This window comes from Lutjanus erythropterus, chromosome 15 (assembly GCF_056507025.1).
Source record: "Lutjanus erythropterus isolate fLutEry1 chromosome 15, fLutEry1.hap2, whole genome shotgun sequence".
Taxonomy (NCBI): domain Eukaryota; kingdom Metazoa; phylum Chordata; class Actinopteri; order Lutjaniformes; family Lutjanidae; genus Lutjanus; species Lutjanus erythropterus.
Genome location: NC_139331.1, coordinates 31,145,028 through 31,167,107, shown reverse-complemented (window position 1 = coordinate 31,167,107; position 22,080 = coordinate 31,145,028). Strand labels below are relative to the sequence as shown.

The following is a 22,080-nucleotide window of genomic DNA, read 5'->3' as shown; positions in this document are numbered from 1 at the left end:
AAGTATGTATGTATGCATGTTCATATGTATGTAGGTATGTATGCATGGTCATATGTATGTATGTATGTATGGTCATATGTATGTATATATGGTCATAAGTATATATGTATGTATTTATACTCATATGTATGTATGTATGCATGGTCGTATGTATGTATGTATGTATGTATGTATGTATGGTCATATGTATGTATGGTCATGTATGTATGTATGTATGTATGTATGCATGTATGGTCATAAGTATGTATGTATGTATGTTCATATGTATGTATGCATGGTCATATGTATGGCCATATGTATGTATGTATGTATGTATGTATGTATGTATGTATGTATGGTTGCATGGTCATATGTATGTATACTCATATGTATGTATGCTCATATATATGTATGTATGTATGCTCATATGTATGTATGTATGTATGTATGTATGGTCATATGTATGTATGGTCATATGTATGTATGCATGGTCGAATGTATGTATGTATGCTCATATGTATGTATGTATGCATGGTCATATGTATGGCCATATGTATGTATGTATGTATTCTCATATGTATGTATGTATGCATGGTCATATGTATGGTCATAAGTATGTATGTATGCATGTTCATATGTATGTATGTATGTATGCATGGTCATATGTATGTATGGTCATATGTATGTATGTATGTATGTATGTATGGTCATATGTATGTATATATGGTCATAAGTATATATGTATGTATTTATACTCATATGTATGTATGTATGCATGGTCGTATGTATGTATGTATGTATGTATGTATGTATGTATGTATGTATGGTCATGTATGTATGTATGTATGTATGTATGTATGTTTGTATGTATGTATGTTCATATGTATGTATGCATGGTCATATGTATGGCCATATGTATGTATGTATGTGTATATGTTTGCATGGCCATACGTATGTATGTATATATGTATGTATGTGTGTATGTATGTATGGTCATATGAATGTATGCATGGTCATATGTATGTATGCTCATATGTATGTATGTATGTATGCTCGTATGTATGTATGTATGCTCATATGTATGTATGTATGTATGTATGTATGTATGTATGCTCATATGTATGTATGTATGTATGTATGCTCATATGTATGTATGTATGCATGGTCACATGTATGTATGCATGTATGCATGTATGGTCATATGTATGTATGTATGTATGTATGTATGTATGTACGGTCATATCCCTCTATGGTACACATTATGATGCCAGTGAGGGAAATGTGTTTTTATGTCTCAAAATAGACTAAATAAACATAATCTGAAGAAATTTTATTTTTATTTTTATTTTTATTTTTATTTTTGGAAGTTTTTGGGGTTCGTTGCCTGTAGGCAACATTGTACCATAATGGTGCATAAGTGAAAAAGAATGTTCCTTTTCCAATTTGAAGATTGTTTATTTCATAAACAAATGCAAAAATATTCAATAACATCAAGAAGTCACAATTCATTTTAAATTTCAAATTAAAAAGAATTATGAAAAGAATTTATATATGTATGTATGTATGTATGTATGTATGTATGTATGTATGTATGGTCATATATATGTATGTATGTATGTATGGTCATATGTATGTATGTATGGTCATATGTATGTATGTATGCTCATATGTATGTATGCATGGTCATATGTGTGTATGTATGCTCATATGTATGTATGCATGGTCATATGTATGTATGTATTCTCATATGTATGTATGGTCATATGTATGCATGTACATATGCTCATATGTATGTATGGTCATATGTATGTATGGTCATATGTATGTATGTATGTATGGTCACATGTATGTATGTATGCATGGTCATATGTATGTATGTATGTATGCATGTATGCTCATATGTATGTATGTATGTATGTATGCATGGTCATATGTATGACCATATGTATGTATGTATGTGTATATGTATGTATGGTCATATGTATGTATGTATGGTCATATGTATGTATGTATGGTCATATGTATGTATGCATGGTCATATGTATATATGGTCATATGTATGTATGTATGTATGTATGTATGGTCATATGTATGTATGTTTGTATGCATGGTCATATGTTTGGCCATATGTATGAATGTATGCTCATTTCAATCAGGAGAGACTAAGAGTAAAAGAGAAATGGTTTATTGGCACATGCATGATATATGAAACATGAACAGTCTTTGGCGGTTAGACCCCAATGAGGTGAAACAATATGTATATATAAATGGGGGTGATGAAGCTGTAGTGAAGAGAACCCCCCCGGGGTCTAGACACTGGTGGTGGTGGTGATGATGAGGCGCAAAGCAGAGACTGGTGAGGTGAAGTGGCTCTGGACTCCTGCTGCCTGGACCTGAAGGCTGGAGGAGAGGGCGTCAGGGAGGATCGAGGTGAACATCTTCTGCTACCTGGGTCCAGTGACTGGAGGAGAGAGGGGTGGAGGAGGGTCGCGTGATTGACTGAATGACAACTGATGGAGCAAAGACAGAGGCGATTTAAAGATTTGGCATAAGTAAAAAAGAATGTTCCTTTTCCAATTTGAACATTGTTTATTTCATAAACATATGCAAAAATATTCAATAACATCAAGAAGTCACAATTCATTTTAAATTTTAAATTTTAAATAATTATAAAAAGAATTTATATATATATATGTATGTATGTATGTATGTATGTATGTATGTATGGTCATATATATGTATGTATGTATGTGTATGTATGTATGTATGTATGGTCATATGTATGTATGCATGGTCATATGTATGTATGTTTGTATGCATGGTCATATGTTTGGCCATATGTATGAATGTATGCTCATATGTACGTATGTATGTATGTATGGTCATATATATGTATGTATGTATGTATGTATGTATGTATGTATGTATGGTCATATGTATGTATGTATGTATGTATGATCATATGTATGCATGTATGGTCATAAGTATGTATGTATGTATGTATTCTCATATGTATGTATGTATGTATGGTCATATGTATGTATGTATGTATGTATGTATGTATGGTCATATGTATGTATGTATGTATGTATGATCATATGTATGCATGTACGGTCATAAGTATGTATGTATGTATGTATGTATTCTCATATGTATGTATGTATGTATGGTCATATGTATGTATGTATGTATGTATGTATGTATGTATGGTCATATGTATGCATGTATGGTCATATGTATGTATGTATGGTCATATGTATGTATGTTTGTATGCATGGTCATATGTTTGGCCATATGTATGAATGTAAGCTCATATGTATGTATGCTCATATGTATGTATGTATGTATGCTCATATGTATGTATGTTTGTATGCTCGTATGTATGTGTATGTATGTATGTACGGTCATATGTATGTATGTATGTATGTATGTATGTATGTATGTATGGTCATATCCCACTATGGTACACATTATGATGCCAGTGAGGGAAATGTGTTTTTATGTCTCAAAATAGACTAAATAAACATAATCTGAAGAAATTTAATTTTAATTTTAATTTTTGGAAGTTTTTGGGGTTCGTTGCCTGTAGGCAACATTGTACCATAATGATGCATAAGTGAAAAAGAACGTTCCTTTTCCAATTTGAACATTGTTTATTTCATAAACATATGCAAACATATTCAAAAACATCAAGAAGTCACAATTCATTTTAAATTTTAAATTTAAAAGAATTATAAAAAGAATTTATATATATATATATGTATGTATGTATGGTCATATATATGTATGTATGTATGTATGTATGGTCATATGTATGTATGTATGTATGTATGATCATATGTATGCATGTATGGTCATAAGTATGTATGTATGTATGTATTCTCATATGTATGTATGTATGTATGGTCATATGTATGTATGTATGTATGTATGTATGTATGTATGTATGTATGTATGGTCATATGTATGCATGTATGGTCATATGTATGTATGTATGGTCATATGTATGTATGTTTGTATGCATGGTCATATGTTTGGCCATATGTATGAATGTAAGCTCATATGTATGTATGCTCATATGTACGTATGTATGTATGCTCATATGTATGTATGTTTGTATGCTCGTATGTATGTGTATGTATGTATGTACGGTCATATGTATGTATGTATGTATGTATGTATGTATGTATGTATGGTCATATCCCACTATGGTACACATTATGATGCCAGTGAGGGAAATGTGTTTTTATGTCTCAAAATAGACTAAATAAACATAATCTGAAGAAATTTTATTTTTATTTTTGGAAGTTTTTGGGGTTCGTTGCCTGTAGGCAACATTGTACCATAATGATGCATAAGTGAAAAAGAACGTTCCTTTTCCAATTTGAACATTGTTTATTTCATAAACATATGCAAACATATTCAAAAACATCAAGAAGTCACAATTCATTTTAAATTTTAAATTTAAAAGAATTATAAAAAGAATTTATATATATATATATATGTATGTATGTATGGTCATATATATGTATGTATGTATGTATGTATGCTCATATGTATGTATGCATGGTCATATGTATGTATGTATTCTCATATGTATGTATGTATGTATGTATGTATGTATGGTCATATGTATGTATGTATGCATGGTCATATGTATGTATGGTCATATGTATGTATGTATGGTCATATGTATGTATGTATGCATGGTCATATGTATGTATGTATGTATGTATGTATGGTCATATGTATGTATGTTTGTATGCATGGTCATATGTTTGAACATTATTTATTTCATAAACATATGCAAAAATATTCAATAACATCAAGAAGTCACAATTCATTTTAAATTTAAATTTAAAATAATTATAAAAAGAATTTATATATATATATGTATGTATGTATGTATGTATGGTCATATATATGTATGTATGTATGTGTATGTATGTATGTATGTATGGTCATATGTATGTATGCATGGTCATATGTATGTATGTTTGTATGCATGGTCATATGTTTGGCCATATGTATGAATGTATGCTCATATGTACGTATGTATGTATGTATGGTCATATATATGTATGTATGTATGTATGTATGTATGTATGTATGTATGGTCATATGTATGTATGTATGTATGTATGATCATATGTATGCATGTATGGTCATAAGTATGTATGTATGTATGTATTCTCATATGTATGTATGTATGTATGGTCATATGTATGTATGTATGTATGTATGTATGTATGGTCATATGTATGTATGTATGTATGTATGATCATATGTATGCATGTACGGTCATAAGTATGTATGTATGTATGTATGTATTCTCATATGTATGTATGTATGTATGGTCATATGTATGTATGTATGTATGTATGTATGTATGTATGGTCATATGTATGCATGTATGGTCATATGTATGTATGTATGGTCATATGTATGTATGTTTGTATGCATGGTCATATGTTTGGCCATATGTATGAATGTAAGCTCATATGTATGTATGCTCATATGTATGTATGTATGTATGCTCATATGTATGTATGTTTGTATGCTCGTATGTATGTGTATGTATGTATGTACGGTCATATGTATGTATGTATGTATGTATGTATGTATGTATGTATGGTCATATCCCACTATGGTACACATTATGATGCCAGTGAGGGAAATGTGTTTTTATGTCTCAAAATAGACTAAATAAACATAATCTGAAGAAATTTAATTTTAATTTTAATTTTTGGAAGTTTTTGGGGTTCGTTGCCTGTAGGCAACATTGTACCATAATGATGCATAAGTGAAAAAGAACGTTCCTTTTCCAATTTGAACATTGTTTATTTCATAAACATATGCAAACATATTCAAAAACATCAAGAAGTCACAATTCATTTTAAATTTTAAATTTAAAAGAATTATAAAAAGAATTTATATATATATATATGTATGTATGTATGGTCATATATATGTATGTATGTATGTATGTATGGTCATATGTATGTATGTATGTATGCTCGTATGTATGTGTATGTATGTATGTACGGTCATATGTATGTATGTATGTATGTATGTATGTATGGTCATATCCCACTATGGTACACATTATGATGCCAGTGAGGGAAATGTGTTTTTATGTCTCAAAATAGTATGTATGTATGTATGTATGGTCATATATATGTATGTATGTATGTATGTATGGTCATATGTATGTATGGTCATATGTATGTATGTATGTATGTATGGTCATATGTATGTATGCATGGTCATATGTATGTATGTTTGTATGCATGGTCATATGTTTGGCCATATGTATGAATGTATGCTCATATGTACGTATGTATGTATGTATGCTCATATGTATGAATGTATGTATGCTCATATGTATGTATGTATGTATTTATGCTCATATGTATGTATGTATGTATGTATGTATGGTCATAAGTATGTATGTATGTATGTATGGTCATATGTATGTATGTATGCTCATATGTATGTATGTTTGTATGCATGGTCATATGTTTGGCCATATGTATGAATGTATGCTCATATGTATGTATGCTCATATGTATGTATGTATGTATGCTCATATGTATGTTTGTATGTATTTATGCTCATATGTATGTATGTATGTATGTATGTATGGTCATATATATGTAAGTATGTATGTATGTATGTATGTATGTATGGTCATATGTATGTATGTATGCATGGTCATATGTATATATGGTCATATGTATGAATGTATGCTCATATGTATGTATGCTCATATGTATGTACGTATGTATGTATGTATGCTCATATATATGTATGTATGCATGGTCACATGTATGTATGTATGTATGCATGTATGGTCATATGTATGTATGTATGTATGTATATATGTATGTATGTATGGTCATATCCCTCTATGCTACACATTATGATGCCAGTGAGGGAAATGTGTTTTTATGTCTCAAAATAGACTAAAACAACATAATCTGAAGAAATTTTATTTTTATTTTTATTTTTGGAAGTTTTTGGGGTTCGTTGCCTGTAGGCAACATTGTACCATAATGGTGCATAAGTGAAAAAGAACGTTCCTTTTCCAATTTGAACATTGTTTATTTCATAAACATATGCAAAAATATTCAATAACATCAAGAAGTCACAATTCGTTTTAAATTTTAAATTTTAAATAATTATAAAAAGAATTATATATATATATATATATATATATATATATATATATATATATATATATATATATATACATATATATGTATGTATGTATGTATGTATGGTCATATATATGCATAATGATGCATAAGTGAAAAAGAACGTTCCTTTTCCAATTTGAACATTGTTTATTTCATAAACATATGCAAACATATTCAAAAACATCAAGAAGTCACAATTCATTTTAAATTTTAAATTTAAAAGAATTATAAAAAGAATTTATATATATATATATATGTATGTATGTATGGTCATATATATGTATGTATGTATGTATGTATGCTCATATGTATGTATGCATGGTCATATGTATGTATGTATTCTCATATGTATGTATGTATGTATGTATGTATGTATGGTCATATGTATGTATGTATGTATGTATGTATAGTCATATGTATGTATGTATGTATGTATGATCATATGTATGCATGTATGGTCATAAGTATGTATGTATTCTCATATGTATGTATGTATGTATGGTCATATGTATGTATGTATGTATGTATGGTCATATGTATGCATGTATGGTCATATGTATGTATGTATGGTCATATGTATGTATGTTTGTATGCATGGTCATATGTTTGGCCATATGTATGAATGTAAGCTCATATGTATGTATGCTCATATGTATGTATGTATGTATGCTCATATGTATGTATGTATGTATGGTCATATGTATGTATGTATGTATGTATGTATGTATGTATGTATGTATGGTCATATGTATGCATGTATGGTCATATGTATGTATGTATGGTCATATGTATGTATGTTTGTATGCATGGTCATATGTTTGGCCATATGTATGAATGTAAGCTCATATGTATGTATGCTCATATGTATGTATGTATGTATGCTCATATGTATGTATGTTTGTATGTATGTATGTATGTATGTATGTATGTATGTATGGTCATATCCCACTATGGTACACATTATGATGCCAGTGAGGGAAATGTGTTTTTATGTCTCAAAATAGACTAAATAAACATAATCTGAAGAAATTTTATTTTTATTTTTATTTTTGGAAGTTTTTGGGGTTCGTTGCCTGTAGGCAACATTGTGCCATAATGGTGCATAAGTGAAAAAGAACATTCCTTTTCCAATTTCAACATTGTTTATTTCAAAAACATATTCAATAACATCAAGAAGTCACAATTCATTTTAAATTTTAAATTAAAAAGAATTATAAAAAGAATTTATATATATATGTATGTATGTATGGTCATATATATGTATGTATGTATGTATGTATGTATGTATGTATGTATGTATGGTCATATGTATGTATGTATGCTCATATGTATGTATGCATGGTCATATGTATGTATGTATTCTCATATGTATGTATGTATGTATGTATGGTCATATGTATGTATGTATGCATGGTCATATGTATGTATGGTCATATGTATGTATGTATGTATGTATGGTCATATGTATGTATGTTTGTATGCATGGTCATATGTTTGGCCATATGTATGAATGTATGCTCATATGTATGTATGTTTGTATGCATGTATGTATGCATGTATGGTCGTATGTATGTATGTATGTATGTATACTCATATGTATGTATGTGTATGTATGTATGTATGTATGGTCATATGTATGTATGTATGTATGTATGGTCATATCCCTCTATGGTACACATTATGATGCCAGTGAGGGAAATGTGTTTTTATGTCTCAAAATAGACTAAATTAATATAATCTGAAGAAATTTTATTTTTATTTTTATTTTTGGAAGTTTTTGGGGTTCGTTGCCTGTAGGCAACATTGTACCATAATGGTGCGTAAGTGAAAAAGAACATTCCTTTTCCAATTTGAACATTGTTTATTTCATAAACATATGCAAAAATATTCAATAACATCAAGAAGTCACAATTCATTTCAAATTTTAAATTAAAAAGAATTATGAAAAGAATTTATATATATATGTATGTATGTATGTATGTATGTATGTATGTATGGTCATATATATGTATGTATGTATGTATATATGTATGGTCATATGTATGTGTGTATGTATGTATGGTCATATGTATGTATCTATGCTCATATGTTTGTATGCATGGTCATATGTATGTATGTATGCTCATATGTATGTATGCATGGTCATATGTATGTATGTATTCTCATATGTATGTATGTATGTATGTATGTATGCATGGTCATATGTATGCATGGTCATATGTATATATATATGTATGTATGTATGGTCATATGTATGTATGCTCATATGTATATATGTATGTATGTATGTATGTATGCATGGTCATATGTATGTATGTATGTTCATATGTATGTATGTATGTATTTATGCTCATATGTATGTATGTATGTATGTATGTATGTATGCATGTATGGTCATATGTATGTATGTATGTGTATGTATGTATGTATGTATGTATGTATGGTCATATCCCTCTATGGTACACATTATGATGCCAGTGAGGGAAATGTGTTTTTATGTCTCAAAATAGACTAAATAAACATAATCTGAAGAAATTTTATTTTTATTTTTATTTTTGGAAGTTTTTGGGGTTCGTTGCCTGTAGGCAACATTGTACCATTTAGGAACAACCTATTGAAATAAATGTGTAAAGTATAAAACTTTAAACTACTTAAATCAACAAAGATAACCATTACCATAACCATTTGAAAAACAGAAACAACAAATTCCAGTGTTTGATCATCACTGCTTCATTTCAGTGCATGTTTTGTGTCAGTCCCCTGTGTCTTTCCTGACATGTGTTGCCATCACTTGTGGTGTTGCTGCTCAGTGCTTATGGAACTCCATGAAGCAGTTTTTTTCAGGAGTGAAGCACAGGCAGGTGACACATTTTGTGCACTGTGATTTCACTATACCCTTACATCCAGGGTATCTGCATCTGCCCTTTTTCTCCACCCAAATAGGCCAGTGGTCAGTGTTGTGTTTGCTATAGTGATTCCATAATGGTGCACTGTTGCAGGCAACATTGCAACTTTCCAGGATGCATTGTGGAGATGTGACAGGGCAAAAATGGGTTTGTTGCCTGAGGGCAACATGGTACCATAGAGGGTTAAAACCAGAGATGGCCTCGTGTATGAGTTCAGTCTGTATGTAACTGTGGCCAGAGACAAGTTCTCCCATATTGATGTAAGTCGGTGTGAATCTGAAAAGATAAACAAATAACATTTTTGAGGGCATGGCTGCAACTAACTCTTATTTCAGTCAGAAACACTCTCATCATAGGTTTAACAATTTATTGCAGCAAATGGAAATGCAGTTACGCTTGGTGCTGATGGCTCTGCTCTTCAGCGGCTCCCTGAATTAACCATGCAGCTTGCTAAGCTAAGAGTGAGCCTGAGCAAGACATGGATATCATTTAACCTTTGAGTCATGTTAGGACTCTGAACTAGAAAGACAGAGGCTGGGGTGGAAGAGGCAAAGCTTTGGCAGCAGTAGTGTGAGTGTGGAAGCATTGGTGTAGCAGGGATCAGTGAGGAGGGAGTCGTATTTAAATGGACCACCGCGTTGTGATTGGTGTGTGGCTGATTAGAATTTATCTGACCGGCTTTCATGTCCTGCATGAAATTACATGAGGCTTCATTATCAAATGATCTTCCCATTATTTTCTTGATTAATCAATTCATACGTTGTCTGTAAGATATCAGAAAATATAAAAATGTCTGTTATATCTTGTTTTGTCTGACCAACAGTAAAAAACCCAACCAAAACTTTTTCTTTGGGAGGAGTTCTCCCTTATTAAAGTTTAATAATAATAATAATAATAATAATACTTTTTCTTTAACAGTCAAATTATCTTTAAGGTGTCAGTATGAGGACAGAAGAATTAATTTGGTTTAGGGGGGGTATTCTACCGCATTTCAGTTGCAACGCAGCCCTCCACTGAACTGTACAGCTCCCCTTTTAAATTCAGCAGTCATCCATGATTCACATCCATAATGAATAACAAATCGACTTTTGGAATTTGTTCACAAAACTTCCCACTACGGTGTATTTTGCTGGAGATATACTGTGAGAAGAAATCTATTCTGAAAGTTAGCATTTCATTTGAAGTAAGTTCTGCTCGGTGAATATTGGATGAACGCTGAAACGAAGAGTGGCCCTACAGATTTCACAAAAGGTCTAAAGCCACCGTCTCGGAAATACGTTCCTCCGCTAATATCCAAAGCAACATTAAACAGCAGCATTGTGAATGAGGCATGGCTTGACACGCAGCGCTCGTCGTCATTACTCATTAAGCATTTCAATTCGTCTTGTCTCCGGCTGATAGCTCTGGTGTTAACATCACCATGAGCCGCTGCTGACAGTTTTTGTGAATAAAAGATCAGTTATGGAGGCTTTATCTGAGGAAGCTCTTCTAATGAGCTGTAGCATCAGATACCGCTGCAAGAGACAGCTCTGAGACAGAGTATTTGTGTGTCAGTCTGTATGTTTGTGTGTAAGAGAAACTTGCACACTCCTCGTCCTGAGCTGAACTGTTGAAAGTTTTAGACATGCTGGTTTGCGTCCGACGGCCTTATCTCTCCTCCTCTCCCCTCGTCTCTCTCTGTGGGAACAATGTGAAGGAAGTATTTTACCCCACCAGATACGGTATTAGAGGATTTTTTTTTTTTAAAGCGTACACACACACGCGCACAGACTCACTTGCACCCCTCTACACTTATCCTGTCTCACTAGGGGGTATATCTATATTTCATCTAAATTAAAATTTGAAAAGGCAAATGACTCGTTACAATCGTTCTGAGTCTGGCTGGAGCTGAGCTGCAGTGGAGCTAAAGTGTTGAGAGTAGACAGAAGAAGACAGAGGTTACGTGTCTCTCACTGTCTGAGGGGCTACTTGAGATCAAAAAATAAAGCTTCACTTTTGTTATACTGCATTCAGAGACCGATTAACTGTTAGAAAACGTAATTTCAGTCCAATAACACACATAAGGACTCAAAGACTGTAGACACAAGAGGCTATTTATTGTGAATTAAACCTCCAAATTAGCTGTTGATTGATATTGGTTTTGATGTGGCTGATGCTCATATTTAGAGAGCAGTGCAGCCAGTATATGCCATATATAATACAGATATCAAAGCAAAGTCATGTATAATTCCAATATTCCATGCACATTACAATCTAATGTACATGGTTATCTTAGTTAGTAACAAGTTGTTTTGTAGGGATTTTTTATTAATAAAAGTTGTAGATGTTGATGTAGATTTAAAAATGTGACGTAATTCAACTACATTATTCTATACATTGTAACATAATTTATGCTAGTGCGCTGATTGCTTCCCCCAGAAGGGCTGTCGAGAACCACTTATCCCATCAACTTCAAACTCAACACCACACTCCTTTGGGTCCCAGGCAATGCAGCAGCCAAGTGAGAAGTAGATGGGATAAACGGTTCTTGAAATATGCAAATTACATAAAAATATACATACCTACAGACAGAGAACCTTTCTTTTATAGTTAGGCGATGCAAACTTTACTTTATCTTTTGATTTATTCCCAGTAGATTAAAGGCTTTGTGTGTTACTGTGGAAAACGTAGTTCCAGGTGACAGAAGTGGTGGATTTCAAAATAAAGGATTTGAGAGCAAAAAGTAAAACTGCTGGGTATTTATTTAATGTTAAAAATTAAATCAAATGATGAAAAAATACTGATAACAAAACACCGTATGTAAAGGCTGGGCCCTTCTACATTTTTGGGGCCAAGTTTGGAGGGGATTGGAGGAACAGTGGGAGGCACAAACACACATTTAACACTAGCCAGTAATGTTTTTAAATTAGATTTGCTGTCATTCATGATAACAAGAGAAATGCGTAAACATTTAGAAAAGATGAAGGAGACCGAGGAAAATTAGGCAAATGTTTACAGCAGGATGCATGAGAGGTACAGTACACAAACTGACAAGGATGCCTGGAGATGTCTGCAGACAACTTTTATATACTTATACTTATCTCAAAATGCAAGACAATCCAGATAATCATCTCAAAAGATTTCTCAAAAGGTTTAAAATCAGTCTCAGAAATGTGTTCTTCTTAAAACTGGCACTGTAAATGAAGATTCAGAAGTTTCTCAGCAGCACGATATGGAAAACTTAATGCAGATATCCTCTGAAGAGCAGGACCAGCAACCTGGAGACAATCTCACTTGTTTTGACTTCATCTGGAAACAGAAGCTATTTTCAACTCCAATACTCCAGTTCAACTGTGTTAAACTAATTAAGATTAAATGGTTAAAAGGCAGATTGTCACTGGCTTCCTCATTAAATTCAGGGGGATAAAACTTTAACTTTTAACTTAAAGAAAAAAACGATGCACATTGCTCAAGAAATTAACTACTTTCTAAGTACTTTTGTGCCATTACAGCAGCAATGAGAGAAAATAACTGTCCGTTCAGAGCTGAGAATATAAATTATAAACGCTAAACACACCCACAAGCTTTAGGCTCGTTAGAGACTGCCTGCCACTTTGAGTCTGTATGTGTGAATGAGGACTACTATGCTTTTATTTTCAGTCAAATGCCTTTGGCATAAATTCTTAACATTCCTCCTAATTTAGCACACAGCAAGTCTGAGTCACTCATCGTCTGGGCACTTTGAATGGCACTGACTGGTCCACTGGAGGTTCCCTTAAAGTCTGATGCTCAAGAACGTATCCAGACATGCATAACATCTTTGCCTCTTGAGATTATTATGTCTGATTATTTTTAGATAAACCTTAAAGTGCCCCTCCGCTCCAGAACATATTTATCTTCTTGTTCCTTCAGTTTGATGTTTGAGCTTCACTGTGCTGAATGATGTGCACACAGTTCGAAACTAGAAGGCTGTTTTCACATTCATCTTCGTGTAAGGTTTCTCTGTGCTCACTGAAAATCTGATTTAAAGGGGCGGGACCAAAAGCATGATTTGTGACAACACATATATTTTGGAAGACAATCCTAGACCAATTTGTGACTTATACATGTGTGATGTCGACACATGAAACCAGTGCACATACACTGATAATGGACTCTTTTGTCCAGTAGAAAAACTTGTGAAATCAACACAGTTTGCATATTCATAAGATTAGGGACTTTTAGTGAGGTAGAAAGAGATAAGAAATACTTTTATATTATTGCTTATATAATAATATTGCTTCCTGGGGGAAAACAGGGTAACATTACAGTTGCTCCCACCTCTAAGAATTGAGAATTATTAAAAAAGTAGATAGAGAAATATAAATAGGAAGATATAAAAATGTGCAATTTACTCTATACTCTTTAAAAGATTTTAATGTGGCAAATACAACACATCGTCATACATAAATGACAAAGTGTTGATTATCAAGACGACAAATATAACCGGTGAAGAGGACCAGCAACAACAGGCTTACAGGACCTTAACTACATTACATACGTCATGTGACACAACTCACATGACATTACAAACGTGGTTGACATTGTAAAATGGTCGCAGTTTGGTTAGGTTCAGGTGCTAAAACCACTTTTTAGGTTTAGGCACTAAAACTACTTACAGTTAGGAAAAGATTGTGGTTTGGGGTAAAATGTTTTGTGTGTAACATCACATGACGGAAGTGACATATGCGACGACGTAATGTGATATTGCACATGTTTAAGTTGAAAAAATGGCTGCAGTTTGGTTAGGTTCAGGCATAAAAACTACTTGGTTACGTTTAGGAAAAAAGGTTTGGGTTAAAATTACTGTTATGTTTGTCACGAGACGATGTGATGAAGTGTCACGATGGACATCACGTCCATAAAAAAATTTAAGTTACTCAAAACAAACTTACTTAGACTTTTAGTTCCACTCAGGACTCGAACCCTGGTCTCCTGAGGGCTCGTGTGACCCATCGATCAACTCCGCCAACTGCTCATTATACTTCTTTGGTCATACTTACTACGTCCACTAGGGTCACCGCCTAACAGTAAAACACATGACTTAACACACGACACACGTCATTGTTCTAAGCAGACTGTTTGCACGTCTTAATACGTGTCTGAAGGGGATCTTTAAACATTAAAATCCTTCTTCTCATGTTAAAACAAACCTGCAGCAACAATGACTAGATTATTACCTTTCTTTTAAAGAAGAGAAAAGAAAATTCAAAATCAGATGAGCAAAATGTTGTGATGCTGTGATAATAACATACTGTCATTCCTACAGTGCTCTGAAAATTAATATTGTTTTTATTTCAAAACCAATATTTCTGTCATCTGTAAAAACCCAGTAATCTATAAATTTAAATGTCTCACCAAAGAGAAACGGATAAACTGCAAGTCAGCCTGCTAAAAAGAGGCCCTATAGTATTTTCTTTTAATTAACCAATAAAACTCTTAATGCTTAAAAGATATATTCCTACTAATTTCTTCTTCTGGGCAAACCCAGACTCACACTGAATATTAACACCACTCATTTGTCATGTGAGGACAAGCTTAAGAAAATGTAGAAATCTGGTAATTAATGCATTAATTAGCTTACCTAATGATGTCGTAAGTGCTAGTGGTTAATATATCTTGACGATTATGCGGGACATTAAGCAGCTCACCTTACCTGTTCAGCATGAAGATTTTCGCCTGAACGGTGCTGAATGTTTTATTTTGTGTTAAACTTAAGAAATCCACATTAGTCGGACTAATTCCTACAAACTCATGTCTTTGCATCTTCCTTTTTCCACCCTCCTTAATTCTCCCAGAGAAAATAACAGGCCAAAAATACTCTCCCGAGTGATTTTCTCTGCTTATCTCTACTCTCCTTCACGGCTTTAACTGTGTCAGCAGCCGTTTGCCGGTGAGATAAATGAACAGGCGAAGCAACTTTAGTTTTGATGATTCTTCAGGATTAATCTCACAAAATCTTGGCTGTAATAAATAATCTGACAAGTCCAACTACCATCCAATAGGAGACGTTTTATACTTACTGTGGTGCTCTTGTGTTTTGATAAGAAGAATATATACACATATACCATCTGGCCGGGTGCAGAGGACTTTCACACTGAGAAAATATGGATTTAATAGATTTGGAGTTATGTAGCTGTATGGCTTACAATAAAACTGCACTTTATTAACATCAGTATTTCAAATAAGTCTGGAATGTGAGTGCTGATTCATAATACCATGTAATTAAAATGAGATTTTTCTCTTATGAAGTGTGTTTTATGTAGTAATTCATTGCTGCCTGGCATAATAACTGTCCTAAAAGTCCTCCATCAGACTGAAAACTAATTTCTTCATGACGTTACTTACTCCCCGATGAACGATCACTTCTCTATAGTCACATTTGCTCCCTATAAATAATAACTATTGCTCCATTTGCCCTTAATCTATATTTTTTCCTTTGCACTTCACTCCATTATGATTTTTCTATGTGCACAGTATTCCCTCATAGAAGGATATCAAGATCCTGAACTCTACACTCGCTGCTTTTGGTTTGCACCGAAGGCTGTGGTTCACAACCTGAACACTGAGATGCCCACAAGGGGTAGTGAGATTATTTCCAGGGTAGTAGATAAGGAACAAACACAAGTATTGGTCCACAAAACTAAGCTTAATATTCAGACTTTTCTTCAATCTTTGCTTTTTTAGTAAATACTGTATAGTTTTACCTTTTCGTCTGTACCAAATTTCAGCTGTTGAAATATTTTACTTAAAAACAGAACTGTCAGAGGGATCACAAAATTCATTAGGTTTCATTCTCTTGTGATTGTGGAGGTCAGTAACACTTATAACTTGTCATGACATGATGGAGTCTTTATGAATGTTTATGACGGTTGACGTGTCATCTGACGCCATCAAGACAACAATGTCTTTGTTATGACAGCATGACATTAACCAAGACAAGATAACCTGTTGTGTTGGCCTAATTATCAAACTTAAAGAAACTGTTCAGCTTTATGTTTTAACTTTACATTATTGCTGGCGTAGGTGGTTGGTTTTCACACTGGCTGTCATTATAACTGTCATTAATATGTTTCTTAACCTCAAGTAGAGTGGTACATTTTGGACCTGTCATAGAGATGTCATTAAGTTCTTGCACAACCAAATACTTTTGTAACAGTGTCATGAATAATTCTAAAGTGGCATTTTATTTGCTGACTCAGCTTCAGGGTGCCAGGAGCCAAAACCAGCAAGAAAACCACCTCGGTACTAACAGCAGGGGGTTCACAGACTTGTCAACTATTAAAACCACTAGTCGAGACTGTGCATTGTTGTAGACGTCGTTCATCTGCGGTTTTAGCAGAATTCTAAGTCTTTAGAGAAGGAAGGACTCCCACTTCCCCTTCAAGAAAGCACTCGCATTGTTACTGTAGTCAAACAGCAGGTGTGCTCCATTTCAGTGCACTGGTGAGCCCTTTAAAATGTAATGGCATGGGCCGGAGAAACAGTTTACATGGCATATAGCCTGTCAGACAGCAATCATGCAGCTGTCAGGTGACAAAACAAACAATAATGTTGGGCGAAAGGGAAAAAGCCATGGAAGCTTTTCTACCTGACAAGTAATATCCAGCATGGACAGTAATCCTCACATGTGATTTTATGCGAGCCTAAATTATATTCAGATCAATCTTCCTTGTCTGCGTCTGTATCAGGGCTGTGGTCAACGTATACGCTGCTTTGGGTGCGTGAAAAAAGTGGGATATATGGTGTAATCGAAAACTAAAATGTAGTAGTGTCAAGTTGTCATAACAGAGACATCTCAAACTATTTCATAAACATTTGGACAGACTGCTTAATGTTCATGACAGGTGTCATGTCAGTCTTCTGCACATCCCCTCAATTAAAGTTTTACCTACATGTCTTTACAAATTTTCATGAAAAGCCAAAAGTTAATGAGATACTTAAGTCGGGACCAAAGTGATGGACTGACATTACCATCTACTAATTGGATTACATTAGAGAATAAACTGTGGAAAAGGAATTTATTCTCTTCCATACTGTTATTAATCTTGTGACCCCTCAGATTAGTTTTTTGGGTGTCTTGACCTCCAGGTTGGGAGACACAGGTGTTCAAGTATATCAGGATGAGACTTATACCTTTGAATAACTTCACTGTCTTCAGTCTTCACTGTTCTCACTGCATCATGTCCTTGCCAGAGTTGTTTACCTGCAAAAATCCATAACCATAATTAGATTCTTCAAAAACAAATAGCTGCAACTTGATGAAAGAAAATTAGCAGAGTGCTGACAAGTTGTAGAAGTCATTAAAAAACGCTGCGAGTTTTTTCTTAAAGGCCTTGGCCTGGTTAATGACAGAGGGTGAAATGCTATTGTTATTCTGAATGCAGTGCTTCTTCTGGGTGCAGCGTTTCTCAGGCTGCTAATTGATGATGCCACTTGCAACATAATGCACAGCAGTCACAGTTATTTGCTCTGTCGCAGTGTTTGCGTTGCCCATGAGGCTGGCTGTTGTCATGGCAGATGTAAACTGTAGCTCAGGCACCAATTATGGAAGGCAAAATTAAAACCATGACTGAACAAATGAGCCAAATAAAATGTTCTTTTGTCTGGTCTGATTCTCGTCTCTGACAGAGTTAAGACATCGCTGCATATTGAGACGTGTCTTGTTATGTGTATACTTGTGTGGTGGAGATGCTAGTGCTTATTAAGACGTTGTTTTGCTTTTCTGACACGTAAAAAACCTCATTACCTGATCGTTAAGTAAGGATGTTGTTTCCTGGCACGGTGCAGCATTCGATTCCCAGAGATTTAATTTCATTTCCTGTGACTTTGAAATAGATTGAATGTAAAGTATTGTAATGAAAAGGTTATATCGAATTATTCACACTTCACCTCCTAACAGAATGAATGATAATAAAGTAAGCCACCTTCTGCCTCAATACCAAAACCATTATCTGTCTGCATACCTCAAAGAGAACCCCAGATGAAACTCAAGGGTCACAAAATAATCAAAGGGATCACAGTAAAAATTTTAGCCTTTTTTCTTTTGACACATTTACCTCATTAGGCCACAAAAAAGAAACACAGACGTATGAATCATTCTTGGGTTGAACTGTTCACAATTTTATGTCCCTACGAAGCCCACAGGACAAAGCCATTAGTCATTGCTCTATTTAAAGGGCTTTAAAGGTCCAGTGTGTAAGATTTACAGTGAATTTATCAGTAGAACATGGCAGAAATGAAATATAATATTGACAAGTATATTTCCATTAGTGTATAATGACCTGAAAATAAAAATCATTGTGTTTTTGTTACATTAGAATGAGTTGTTTATTACTGCAGAAGGAGTGGGTTCTCTTCCACAGTCCACAGCCACCGTAAATTCTCCTACACCCATGGAAGGGGAGGGTGAAGTGAGCAGTATTCAGCAGGCTGCAATCTGCAGCCTCACCACTAGATGCCACTAAATCTTACACACTAGATTTTTAAAGGGACAGTCTAGCAATTTAGATACAAATTAAAAGAAGATGTTAAAAAATTAAAGCAGGAGACTTTTAATCCATAGTATGGACCAAGCCCCAAAAAAGGCTACATCCGACATTTCCCATAACGCCACCTAGAGCTTCTTTGTGTTACACCCTCCATGCAGTGCTCAAAAATGTACTGTATTCTAAGTATTCTACGGCTGCTCTGCCGGTGCAGGCCGAGGCTGTGAGTGTCACCTGCAACAGATGAATTCAGTGAGCCAACCGTATTAACTATGGTATCAGCGCAATTACAACAGTTCAGGCTGCAAAAAAATTAATTTGAAGGGCCAAAAGGTGTTACCGTATTACCTACAATAGAGGCGAAATCTCACAAGGTCAGACTTGGAGCATGCATGTGCTTTTTAATCGTAGTATTTTGTGTTAATTAATAGACTATGTTTAGTAGCGCACAGCACACAAACACACATATCTGCTGCATGTTTTATGACAGTAAAGTGTTGGCCTACATTTTTCTGAATATATTTTAATATGTTCTACTGTCTAGTGTGGACAGTATAAATGTATCATTACGAATCAAATCATTACATTTTGTGCCATGGACTATATATCGTTTTAACCGGTAGCTATTCAAATTCGAAAAAAAAAAATGTGAGGTGGCAGCAGCATAAGCTCTACGCTGCGTTACACACGTGCTTATACACTGTAATGGTGTTTAGTATAAAAATAAGTATTTACTGAGATATTTTCAAAGTGTGTGAATGTAAAGTTCACTTGCTGAATACCAATCACATGCAGGTCAGTATTTGCACTGCAGTTTGCAGAAATGCCTTTATTGGTCAGTTAGAAATAAACAAGAAATAGTAAATTGATTGTGGCACAGGCTGATTTCATTCTTTGTAATGCGCCTTTTTCTTAACTAGCAGAACTTCCATGGCAGATCAGAGTTAGTCAATGAAGTGATGCAGGTTACAAATGCAAGGAACAAAGTCATTAAATTATAGTTATCATGTATAATGAAAAAAGAACTTTAGTCTACTTTAATTTAGCCTCCTTGCCTGGTAAATTCCCATGCAGTTCAAACTCCTTGCCTCTACTCTGTAAGACAGACTCTCTTATAGTTGTGTAGTCTTCAATTTGAAGTCAAGATAACCCTGATGACATCACTATGTCATTGTCATGGGTATTTTGTCTTTAGCTCCTCCAGAGCTACAGATGTTATTATACAACTGTTTTCAGAGGCTGTGCAGGACTCCCCAGGAATACTAAAATAAACTTTATAAAAAATGTTGACATCTACAGCTCCAGTACCTTTGTCTTTTTACCTGCAGGAGGAGCCAATCCAGGGCTTTAAGGTCAGCGACTACTTGGAGTTCATGGAGGGGCTGGAGCGCAGCTACAGAAACATCGTCCTCACTGACATGGAAACCATCGGTAACCCTGTTGAGTAAGAACATGTTGAAGCTTTCTGTGTTAAAACAGCACATTTTTAAATTGGATGACTTTTATTCTGCCTCAAAATTAGTTTGGTTAAGATTCAGTGAGTATCCTCTGGTATAAAGCAACGCTTGTCTTCACCACTTGAGAGAGCATTCCACCCACAGGCCTCCACTGTCTGTGGGCAGTGACACACTGAACATGTGTGTTTACCATGTTTTAATGCTGACCGAGTTCAGTGAGCTCAGCCGGCAGATGGGGATGTAATATGGATGAGAGCCCTGTCCATCAAATGAAGATGGTTCAATTTGTGGTGACATTCACAAAGTACATACAGTCTGCTAAAGGGTCACACATTCAAGTGTGAAGGGAACAAGACGGCCAACTTAAAGGCGTTTTGAAGTGAGATGTATGAGGTACTCATTCATTGTTAGTGTATGATGGTTTACATGTGCCCAGTTTGGAGTACTGGTGTAGGAAGCTAAGCGATGTATTGCTGTGGACAGAAGCTGCAGCAAAACACATTTTAGCCATCTAAAATAAAGTCCTACCTAAAAAGAAATCATTATCAGTTTAAGTAAATGTGATATTTAAAATGTTTACTCTGCTTTATCTTGTCATCAGACAGCCTTTTTCAATGGAAAATCCCTGTTACATAAGCCAAACATTACTTTCTCCAGAGCCACTCCATATCCACAGCACTACCTTGCTTTGCTTCCTGCACTGGTATTTCTGCTGCTTCTACAACCTGGGGCCGTCTACTGTAGATAATACACTGACCTCATACAACCCCACTTAACAAAATCTGAAAAATCCCTTTAACACCTAAAAGGTGTCTTACCATCACCATATCACAGCAATACTACAAAAGAGAGAATTGAACCCCATAAGTCATGTTTGTTCCATGAAATGGAACGATAAGGCAGGAAATATTCTATATTTCTCTTTTTGTCAGTAATTCCCATTAAAATCCAAAAACAACAGAGAATTGATCCAACTAACAAATATCTCCAAGACCCGATATATCTCATACCTCTGTACCATAGAGCTCCATTA

At 34.2% G+C, this 22,080-nt stretch overlaps 1 protein-coding gene across 1 annotated transcript in view; it reads left to right on the top strand.

Annotated features, from left to right (window-relative positions):
• tbc1d32 (TBC1 domain family, member 32) overlaps positions 1-21,586 on the top strand; it is a 133,904-nt gene extending 112,318 nt beyond the window's left edge. Inside the window, exon 33 of the mRNA XM_084737960.1 lies at positions 20,919-21,586. Within this exon, the coding sequence (XP_084594086.1) occupies positions 20,919-21,038 (120 nt within the window). The 3' untranslated portion in view covers positions 21,039-21,586. The remainder of the gene's footprint in view (positions 1-20,918) is intronic.
• Positions 21,587-22,080: the final 494 nt, after the last annotated feature.